Source organism: Cydia splendana, chromosome 3, assembly GCF_910591565.1.
Source record: "Cydia splendana chromosome 3, ilCydSple1.2, whole genome shotgun sequence".
Taxonomy (NCBI): Eukaryota; Metazoa; Arthropoda; class Insecta; order Lepidoptera; family Tortricidae; genus Cydia; species Cydia splendana.
Genome location: NC_085962.1, coordinates 5,904,265 through 5,916,058, shown reverse-complemented (window position 1 = coordinate 5,916,058; position 11,794 = coordinate 5,904,265). Strand labels below are relative to the sequence as shown.

The following is an 11,794-nucleotide window of genomic DNA, read 5'->3' as shown; positions in this document are numbered from 1 at the left end:
CTTATCAAGTTTGAATCTTGTTTAAAAGACAGCCATGTATAGTTTTGAGTATCCAGCTTTAAAATGTCATGTAAATTTTAACAGACCAGAAATATATTCAAAATTATACACCAAAATTTAATAAGCCCACAACTTTGTGTGTTTGTTTCTTCGGCCGGTGGCGCCATCTGGCGTGCTGCACCGAGTTGTTGCGACTTTATAATTCGCCGTGTTGAGGATACCGGGGGACGAAGTTGAATCCGCAAAATAGGCATAAGACTTGGAGACAAATTCGAGAGAAGTTATTATCAAATTAAAGGCTTTATTATTCTGAAGAGAATTGTTTAACGTGAAGGTTTTTACTATTTAGAATTAAGGGGTAGCTATATATAACTGCCCCAATTTAAACTAACCTGTCACTATATCATTTTTGTTTTACAAATATAATATGCATAAGTACCAGCTATTTATTATAGAGTACCTAATAATGAATAATGAATAGAATCAGGCGTTATTTTGCGGAAATCCATATTATTTAAAACCAAAATATTACTTACTTTGCTGATCGGCGAAAAGATAACGGCTAGGCTAGTCAATCAGGGCTAACGCGTTATACTATTTGCGTATTTTTTGCATGCAAGTACTTAAGTTTATCGGGTTAGCAGTGATTGACTAAATACTATTTATGCGACAAAACGGCGTAGCTCCGTTGAATCGGCTGCTCTTATGTCGGATACGGTAGTTTGCCCAGGAACCCCCGAAATACGACACCCCTCGGCCAGGAAGGAAGTTACATACATTACACCCAAAAACTTCATAGGTATGCTTCCACACAACCGAACTAATTTAAGGTTAAACAAACTTACCTGAAGTGAAGTTTGACCATAATTATACGAGACGTTACATCCGAAAAGATTTATTGTCACTCTGTAGTTCACTCTCAATGTATCAGGCATTGCACATTAGTTTAAAGCTAGAAAATAGAATAAAAAGTACTAAAATGACTACCTTCCCCCACTCCTGCCTCACCGTCACCCGGTTCTTGCGCCCGAGTTCGTGTCATTGTTTTAGAGATACTTAAGTGTCATTTTGCGACAGTTTTGGGTATCATTTTTTGAGCCTCGGAGAAAAAAATTGCAGGGCAGGGCGGGTGATAAATCTTTTCGGATGTAACGTCTCGTATAATTATGGTCAAACTTCACTTCAGGTAAGTTTGTTTAACCTTAAATTATACTACGACGTTACATCCTCAAGATTTATTGTCACTCTGTAGATGTTTAGCGCCGAGCAAAAACTGGCACTTAAGGGAAAGTAGCAAGACCGAATAAAATAAATGTATATGTGTAATCAAATTTGTATTTTCGAATTTAGCATTAATTCGTTAAATTACATACAGTGCCTATTATAGTAAACTAATACTAGGTATTTACTAATCAACGACTTGTACTACAGTATCATTGTCCCCATTACATACAGCCTCTGCAAAAATGTTGCTATCTTCTTCAATTACCGGCCTATTATAAAACTTTGCGAATACCAGAGAATTCTTTGACCAGCCAGCTGACTTTTTGATAAGGTCTACAGATACCCCTTTTCGACTGGCTGCTGATGTAGACGCATGACGACAACTGTAGGCTGAAAAAACTGAAGTATCTATTCCGCTTGCTGCCAATACAGACTTTATCCAACGGCTAATGGTTGAAGGGCTCGCGTTGTGGACTGGACTTTTTGTTGTTAATATCAACTTGTCTGTTTTGGTTAAATGTCTAAATTGAGTGGTCTTTTCCATATATGCAATTAGGCATTTAGCGGGACATAACTCGACCTTATGAGGAAAAAATGGAATAATTAGCCGGGGCATAGATCTACCCGGAGCTGAAGTTTTAATTAGGTCATTAATTACAATTTCAATATTCTTTTCATTTACCTTGATATTGGATAAGCTAATAAGGGCTAGCGTCTGCATACGTTGTCCTGTAGACAACGCAAGAAGAGCTACCAACTTTTTTGTAATTCTTTCTAAAGGCAAGTCCTCATTAGGATGCCAATTACAGACTTGGTCTAAAACTAGATTAGGGTCCCAGGTTGACTGATATTTTGGTAACGCAGGTTTTGTTTTAAAAACACCTTTTATGAACCTAGCGACCCTTTCATCATTACTGAACTTTTTGCCCAATATCAAGGAAAGTGCAGAACGAACTGTATTTAAAGTGGAGTAACTTGCACCGGCGTTATATTCAGCCGTAAAAAACGCAAGAATATCAGGAATATTGGTGGAGTAGATACTTATGTTATTTTTTGAACAAAACGTCCACCACTTTTTGTATCCACTATTATACTAATTTAAAGAGTTTTTTGATAAAGATGATATTAAAATATCAATTGTGTCTAGATTTAGATTTTGTCTTCTAAATGCTTCCCGGATAATAGTGATGCCACCAGGGAAAGGCGACTCCAGAGAGGGTGTCTCTTCCTGAAAGGAGAAAGAAGCAACTCAGGCTCGGGATTGAAATATATCGGTTTATGTTTGGAGAGCTTCATGAAAATTGGGTACCAGGGTTGACTGGGCCAGTCCGGAACGACCATTACACCTGTAGCTTTTTCATTTATGATTTTCCTCAGACTTTTGAGAATAAGCGAGAAAGGCGGAAAAGCATAAAAGAAAAAGTTAGCCCAGTTTTGCGTAAATGCGTCAATATCAAATGCCTCAGGGTCGCGTTTCCATGAAATGTACTTGAGGCATTTATTATTTAATCTGGACGCAAACAGGTCAATTTCAGGAAATCCAAAGTAACGTGTAATTTTTTGAAATGCTAAGGGAGATAAACTCCATTCGGTATCAATATTGCGATGACGAGATTCTTCGTCTGCCTCAACGTTGTCTTTGGATTTAATGTATGACGCATATATGTATAACTGGCGGGACTCGCACCACTGCCATATCTTACGAGTAATATTATTTAGATGAATATACTGTACACCGCCAAATTTGTTTATGTATGATATGGCAGTGGTATTGTCAATGCGTAGTAATATTTCTACGTTGTTAAGATTCCGAGCAAAACATTTTAATCCATTAAAAGCTCGAGAAAATTTATGTGTCTTTTAGCCTCCTGTGGGCTCCAAAAACCTCCGGTTCTTTCACCGTTACAATATGCTCCCCAGCCTGTCAAGGATGCGTCTGAGAAAATTTCTAAAATAAATTTGCCTTCTCGGATTTGGTTATATGAAGTTAAAATTTTATTTTTCCACCATATAAAGTCAGGATTAAGGTGAGCCCCAATACTAATAAGGCTATCATAGTTGTCTCCCGATTTTTGTAAAGCAAGAAATTTTTCACGCTCTAAGGGTTTGGTGTAAACCCACCCATAAGCAATCGCTGGACAGGCTGAGCATAATTGACCTAAAAGCTTGGCGAAATCACGTATAGTGATTGATTTTTTATTGTGGATATATTTGAGGCAGTCTACAATTTTTTGTCTTTTCTTATTTGGTAAGCCTAGACGCATATTAACAGAGTCTAACTCAAAACCGAGATAAGTCTGAACTTGACTAGGTATTAATTTACTCTTAGTCTGGTTTATTACAAAACCTAGATTTTTTAGTATATTAACGGTTTCCGTAGCGCAAGTTAGGCATTCATCATAAGTACCGCCTAAACATATAATATCATCTAGGTAAATAGCTAGTACGTAGCCTTTGCTTCTTAGAACCGCCGTCACTGGTTTGAGTAACTTGGTAAATATATATGGCGCCAAGGAGAGGCCGAAAGGTAAACACTGAAATTCAAAGGTATTTCCCTGAAATTTGAACCTCAGAAACTTTTTGCTCGTAGTATTAATTGGGATCAAAAAATATGCGTCTTTTAGGTCTATGGTGGACATAAAACAGTTTTTTGTCATAAGCTTTGTCACCGTTCGCACATCTTCCATTTTAAAATGTTGATGTGCAATGTGTTTATTTAGGTTTTTAAGATTAAGTATGAAACGATTAGAGCCATCTGGTTTTGGAGTAAGAAAGATACTAGATAAAAACTGTCCAGGTATATCTTTACACTCTATCAACGCGCCTAAGTCCTTTAATTTATTAATCTCGCAATTGATTTGCTCAATTTCTAGAAAGCTAAAATTGTTATTTGCTGGAAACACATTTTGCATGACTGGGCTATTGAAAGGTATGACTAGTCCTTTCACATAGCTCAAAACTACCTGATCGTCAGTAATATTACACCATTCATTATAGAAATATTTCAGTCTACCCGCATGGGGTACATTTACCTCTATTAGGCTTTTGGGGTCTTGTTGGGCGGCTTGCGCGTAGATTGGGCTTGACGATCGGGAACTGGCGGACGGTACCGGTATTGCTGGTGAGGGTAGCGCGGTCTCGGCCCACCCTGTCTGGGTGCTCGTTGAAAATGTTGAAATTGGTATTGGTAGTATGTTCGGGGTGGGCCCCTCCAGTTTCCCTGGTTGGGATATTTCCTAGACGTAGACGCGATAGCGTTGACCTCTTTACGCTTCACTTGCAGCCCTGATGTTTCCGCTGTTTTTGTGGCTTTTATTTTTTCCCCTAGGTTTTCACCAAACAGGTAGGTATCCCTTTTTACGTCCGATATAATGTTGACAAACTTTTTGTCAAGAGTTGTGGTTATGAGTTTTCTTCTCCTAGTGGTCTGATCGTGATGAAGGTCTAGGAAAATCTGGCTAGCTTCAGAAAGTTTCTTTAGTATTTCGACTTTATCTAAGTTTTCTTTGATTACCGCTGAAGCTAGATTTGTGAGCTCAGAAATGCCTAGGCCCAGTTGGTTTTGCTCTTTTTCTAATAATTTGTCACGATATCTGACTGATTCGTTAAGCACCGATATAATCTCAGGATTTAAAATAGGAGCTTTGGCCAAACGAAAGTTATCCGGTATCAGGTGCTTTTCAGGCAGTTTTTGCTTTGCATCTTTCTCTAGGCCATCAACGAGTACCCGGCCCCAACGTTTAGAGATTTCATCAGGTATTTTTGGCCCATATATTTCTTCTTTTCCCTTCGGGTCCCCGAGGGCCTCTAATATATCAGACGGCAATGTTTGTGATGTATCGGTCTCGGTGGTGATACCGGGATCAGCCGATACCGTTTCATTGACGTTACTGGGTACGCCGGCATTAAGAGCTGGGTCCGCTATCGGTGTAGGTTGCATGATCACCGATTTAGGCGTTGTATCAGGAATCGAGTGTTCCGAATCAGACCACGGTATTAGGGGCACTTCGTCTTCATTACCTGGATTGTGAGGGTAATCGTACGGTTCTGGGTAGTACCCATCATAATTATTGTATTCTGTAAAGACGATAAAAAACAATTTTTAAGTCTCTGAACATAGGCTCGCTATGCCGCTGGACTAGTGTTTTTAAGTCACTGGGTATAGGCTCGCTATATCGCTGGACTGAAACTTTTGAGTCACTGGGCATAGGCACGCTATGACGCGGGACTGCTAGTTGGCATATCTAGGCTTAAAATGGCTCGAGTAACCTTTTAATACTTTTAACAAGTTTATGTTATGACATTAAACTATTTATTATCTAATGTCCATGTTATACGATGAAAATCTTTCGTTTACAGAACCATTACTACCTAAAATGTAATTTTTAATAAAGTAAACAACGAACATTGATAATCCGGTAACAGTACAAAGGACATAAAAAAAAAGACTCTTTGTTTATATAGATTCGTTCGAGTTTGAATCGAAGCATTAAGTTTTTCTCCGATTTAAGAGGGTAGATTCAATTTATTACGCATTCCACAGTATTTTGTCGTAGTGACAATTAATGCATGATAGTTTGAATTCATTAGGTACTTACTAATGTTCTATTTAAACAAAAAAAGACACTAACCTTCGTCTGTTGCCGAGTCTGATGATGAACAACGGTTGAGTCGATCTTCTAATCGCCTAATCTTTTCTTTTAAATGACGATTTTTATCCTTACGTTTACGTTTTCCCATTATAACTGCTTTGTGCGATCCAAAGAAAAGGATACGATATTTCGGAATGACTAAGTTACGTAACACGATGTTGCAATGCCCGCACAAAGAAAGAGAATGACACGAACTCGGGCGCAAGAACCGGGTGACGGTGAGGCAGGAGTGGGGGAAGGTAGTCATTTTAGTACTTTTTATTCTATTTTCTAGCTTTAAACTAATGTGCAATGCCTGATACATTGAGAGTGAACTACAGAGTGACAATAAATCTTGAGGATGTAACGTCGTAGTATAATTACAATTTAGAAATAGAAATGAACGCAAACAACGCTAAAGCCAGGCTTAGCCGGCTCGCATTTCAGAGTTAGACCTAGCATTTAGCCTGGATTATTGCAGATAAGATTGTGGCTAAGTGAGTCGGGTTCTAGTTTATTCTAGCTTTTTGTTTGGGTGTAATTGAAGGCCTTTTGTGGTTAAAAGGAGGGTTGACTACTTAACTATGTGGTCATATTTCGACTAGTACGCAGTGACCTTGTAAGGTCATTTAGGTACCTATTTGTGTAATGTTTGTTTCTGAGTTACGGCCTTTTTCTATGTATTTAAGTACCAAATACTTATATTTATCTATCTATCGACGTGTAGGTACCCACAACACAAGTTTTTTTGAGCTTACTGTGGGGCTAGGTCGATTTGTGTAAAATTGTCCCAGAGTTGCGATTATAGGTAAAATTAAGTTGGTACTGTGAATTAGGTATTACTAACCAACTGGATTTAGATATTTTTGGTGGGAAGCGGTCTCACCTATGGACATAAGCATCATCGGAGAAGCCACTTATGCTTTGCCGCTGGTGGCCTAGCGGTAAGAGCGTGCGACTTTCAATCCGGAGGTCGCGGGTTCAAACCCCGGCTCGTACCAATGAGTTTTTCGGAACTTATGTACGAAATATCATTTGATATTTACCAGTTGCTTTTCGATGAAGGAAAACATCGTGAGGAAACCGGACTAATCCCAATAAGTCCTAGTTTCCCCTATGGGTTGGAAGGTCAGATGGCAGTCGCTTGCGTAAAAACTAGTGCCTACGTCAAATCATGGGATTAGTTGTCACGCGGACCCCAGGCTCCCATGAGCCGTGGCAAAATGCCGGGATAACGCGAGGAAGAAGATATTTTACTATAAGAGATCTTCATTGCTTAAATCCAAATTGTCTCTTCCTTTCGCCTTCCCTGCCACTATAACACAACTTTGCCACTTTAAACGAACTTTACATTTCCCTCACAAATCAGACCTAAAGCCCTTGTAAGTTCCCCGCTCAGATTATCTAGTAATAATGAGCCGTCCACTCTGTTTTCATTACTGTGCGGGGTTTTCTTGCTCTAATGGGCGATAAACATGGCCGCAAACAGGGGGTAGTTATACACGATCTTATTCTTGCAAATGGATGGCTGGATGTGGCTATTTATATGTTGAATGTGGTCTTTGTTAACCCACATTCTACCGCATATTGAATATCATCTTCTATGTTTTTTTTTATACTTTCTTGAAATTGACACGTAAATATTTGATAGCTTGTTTACAATGTAACCCAGTGATAGATAAAATATGAATAGTATTTCGGACAAAAAAGTTCCGAATAACTAACGTCTTTATTTTGGCGTTTTATTTTACGCTGTATGTATGTAGTTTTTGTAATTTGTATATTCTGGGTAGTTAATTGCATCCTTTCCCGGTTTTAGATTTAGTTGTCATTTGTTAAACCAACTCTGTACAAAGTTGAACCCCCGGTCTGATCCAGTCACCATAGACTCAGGAAGAGCCATAAAGTAAGTTTTCCGGGATAATTGTGCAAATTTTACGCCCCAAAGATTACCGTCCGGTGTCCTCGTCTTAAACTAGCTTTATGATTATGGAGTTCACCTTTAAGACACATAACTTAATTTTGTTGACTTTGGAGTTGGGGCTGTTCGACCTTCGCATTTGTGGTTTTCCATCAGAGAAGGGTCCTATCCTTATGCTTTATGTGCAATAAAGACATTTCAAACAGAATTTCTATTGGAATTTCAGATAATGGAAAGACACATTTAGTTCATATCTGAGGTAATCTATGTATAATGTAATAAATTTCAATTTATACCTACTTAACTGTTCGTTGTAAATTGTCATGCCCTAAATTGTTGGGGGCCTTATTTATTTTGTGTTTAGTTTCAAGGGCGAAATTCACAGACACAGAGAAACAAAAATATATAGACTGGCTGTAAGTATAAATAAATAGGTCTAAGTAATTATACCCTCTGACACCCAAATTAAAATATAACAAGTCTCAGCCAAACAAAAGTGATTACATTTATGAGTCGGTGAGTATGAGTGTGAGTAATGTATTTATGTATTCTCTATTGTATAATATTTAGTATCCAAATTTACAGTCTTACTGTTAAGTAAGTAGAAGAGGGTATTGATATTTTGCATGTTAACACAAAACATGAATACTGCGTGAGCTTATCTTGAATAAAAAAGTATCAAATACTTATTTATAAATATAATTTCCTTTGCATTGCGATACAGCGAGGAAATGCCGCCAGCATCCTTGGTACAATGCCTCAAGCCTATTTTAGATTTAAGCTAGTTATTAATTTCGTTTAGTAGTACCACTGTATATATATTGTATGTAAATAAATGATTTTTTCCATTTCCTTTTAAAACCAAAATAATACCTATAGTCATAGGTAACTTTAATGTTCTATTATTTTCGTTGTTCGCAGCCGTAATGGCTTTTGTCATTATCAACAAATTATTCATATTTCGCCCAAAAGCAGCTTTAATCCTTACGTTAGTCGTTGAAACTCCGAAACAGCAGTTTAATCAACTCCAAACTACGGCAAGTTGAGGCACCGGCACTTGGTTGTCCAGGCCACAAAGTATATTCAAGACAGAAAGTTAACTTGTCCCGTTTCGCAGACAACTTGCGATTGTGGTTAGGATGTTTCCTCTTTTACAAGGTTTTGCTATGTACTTATGTAGACATTACAAATGCAAAAAATACCAAATGGGATACAAATTACATTTAATATAGTTAATATAGTTGTAATAGCACTGTTTATTTGAATTGAATTAATTATTTTGTTAGTATTAGTTAAATGTGTAAATGCCTGAAAAGGTAAGATTTTAGTTACTATAATGTACTTAATGTGCTGTAGGTACATAGCTTAAATCTATTACATAATAAATTACAAATTACATAATCGGACGGTATTACGAATCCTTATACTTCCAGGTTTGCTTCAACTTGGACAGTCAAACCCCGCGACGAAAAGGGGATTATTACCATTTTCAATCTACACCTTGAGGACGCGTAGTGCATCATAGTTTTCCATCGTATTTTCTCGGAAACGTTCGTATTTGTCTTGCTACTTCAGTCAACCTCAGTACTTTTTGTGCCGAGACTGACTGAAATAGCAAGAGACGTTCGTAAAAAACGATGGAAAATTATTATGCACTACATCTACACTACACCTTTGCCCCCTTCCCCATTTTAAAATGCAGGAGTTAGTTTTTCTCAACTGTTAAAAAGAATGAGTTTTTTTTTCATGGCCTCATTTTGTCCTGGCAAATCTTTATACTTCTGCAGGCTTCTACTTTGTGGCATTGGTCGCTAATGGCCTATAAACAACGGCCGATGGCTCAGCAGCGGCCGTGCAATGGCGGCCGGTGATCCCTGCTCTAATCCTGAGCAGTTAAGATGTAATGCGTAGCGAACTGCAAAACTGCTTTCACGGTGTCGCTACAAAAGGCTTTTCAGTTATGGAAACTGTGTATGAAGATACGCTCTTTCTGTTGTAGTTATAGCGGTTATTCGAGGGCTTCATAAAATATGAACTGTATATTAGTAAACTCGCGGGATAGTTACAGTAAAGTATCATAAAATCAAATAGTAAGGTAACCTAGTCCTAAGCTCAAGTTACAAATTAAAAAGTGGTTACTTAGATACCTATATTGAATGAAAAAACATGATACTCCTAAGTTACAATCTGTTTTAGCGTGGAACAAGTACAGGAAAGACATAATATGCTAGACTAGACTAGACATATGCGAGATTGTGAGCCAGATTCTAATTATAATTTCAGAAATTGTAATGGATTTGATCTGTCATTTGTCAACAGTGACATTTGTGGGACAAATATGCCGCTTTTGACAGCTGACAGTTCAGTTTCAGAACAAGGAAAAATTCAGAATCAGCCTCCGAGGGATCTATATCTGAATCCCTAAAATCTTTTCTCCTATCTTTGCATTCCCTAATATTGTTATTCATAATGATCAGATGTCCTAACGCACGTATTCCCTAATTTTGGTTTCCCTATTATCGAATGGGCGATTTTTTTTTGTCCTAATATCTTTTTCCCTAATGACACTTTCCATATTGAGTATTTATCCTAATGTTATGTAGCATAATTATTTTGTTGCCTAATTATTGTTAGGCCTAAAAATTATATATCCTAAACATCATGTTACCTAATTTCACTTAGCCTATCGTTGCTTGACCTAACACTCGTATGCCCTAATTTTGATTTCCCTATTGCGTTTCGTTTTTACAATGGTCGCAGTTCTAACCTAACCTAACCCACTTTTGTGGCAGCAGTTCGTTTTTGCGAGGATCACAGTTCTAACCTAACCTAACCCACTTTAGTGGCAACATTTCGTTTTTACAATGGTCGCAGTTCTAACCTAACCTAACCCACTTTTGTGGCAGCAGTTCGTTTTTGCGAGGGTCACGGTTCTAACCTAACCTAACCCACTTTTGTGGCAACAGTTCGTTACCATTCATTATGGAAAGTAATTGTTATGATAATTGATCAATAGGAAAAGTAACTGTTATGACGATTGATCATTAGGATAATAGCCATTAGGTCAAAACAGTTAGAACATGTTATTTTATGCCAAACATTGTTAGGGATTTCGAAGAATATGGTAAAAAACATTAGGGATCTTGATAGTTATGGTACAAATGCTTAGGGCAAATGAGTCTTAGGCTAACCATTACATTATGGAAAATAATCGTTATGACAATTGATTGTTAGGGCATGTGCCCATTAGGACAAACCAGTTAGGGCAAGTGACTTTAGGACAAACGTTGTTAGGGATTCAGAATGACACCCGCCTCCGAGCACAGAATAAACAATAGTACTACCGTAATGAAAGGAAACTTCCTACTAAACCGAAGTTTGACAGCGGTTCAGGGTCGAATCATGCTGTCCCTTTCTAACATATGGCACTGTCCCTTTCGGCTATTTAGGGTTGTCAAAATTCAAGCCATTATCGTATCTGTGGTCGTGCACGCAAAGGGACGTCAAGTTGTGTAAACCCTAATAATCGCTCTGAGCAATGCTGAGCCGAGCAGAGCCGAGTTTGGCCGAAGTCAGGAGTTTCGCACGCCTGCTCCGAGTCGATTTTAAGTCAAGCACGGAAAAGGATCGGTGTCATCACGGATTTAGCCCACCTCCAGGTAGTGCTGTGCTGGCTTAAAGAAGGGCCCTGGCAGTGTGTGACTGAGCTTCGAAATATTTTTCGACAAAATTATCAATATATTTTTTTTTAAATTACCAACTTTTATCCCTTGGATAACAATGTACAAATTAACTAGGTAGCTACCTAACTAGTAGTAGTAAGGATCATTTGTAGCGGCAACGGGCGGAAAGTGTGAGCCAGTCTTAAATTGAAATTAGTAACAGCTATTAGCTGGAAAGCATTAGGTATTACAGGCTACAGAATAGACCTCATCACTTGTGCTGCACCCAAACGGTGCGACGTAGCAAGTCATAGGAAAAAAACAGATATAGTCGCTTGATTTTTTTTTCTCTCATT

General features: G+C 38.1%; 1 protein-coding gene across 2 annotated transcripts; it reads right to left on the bottom strand.

Moving 5' to 3' along the window:
• Positions 1 to 2,365: 2,365 nt before the first annotated feature.
• On the bottom strand, positions 2,366 to 5,986 carry LOC134806368 (uncharacterized). Of its 2 annotated transcripts, XM_063779590.1 has the most exons (3): positions 5,856 to 5,986; positions 4,257 to 5,301; positions 2,366 to 2,452 (listed from the first exon to the last, which is right to left on the bottom strand). In XM_063779590.1, the coding sequence occupies exons 1-2, from the start codon at positions 5,962 to 5,964 to the stop codon at positions 4,262 to 4,264; spliced, it is 1,149 nt and encodes a 382-aa protein (XP_063635660.1). In that variant the 5' UTR covers positions 5,965 to 5,986; the 3' UTR covers positions 2,366 to 2,452; positions 4,257 to 4,261. The 2 variants fall into 2 exon arrangements, with proteins under 2 accessions (XP_063635660.1, XP_063635659.1); XM_063779589.1 differs by lacking the exon at positions 2,366 to 2,452 and having other exon boundaries at positions 3,823 to 5,301.
• Positions 5,987 to 11,794: the final 5,808 nt, after the last annotated feature.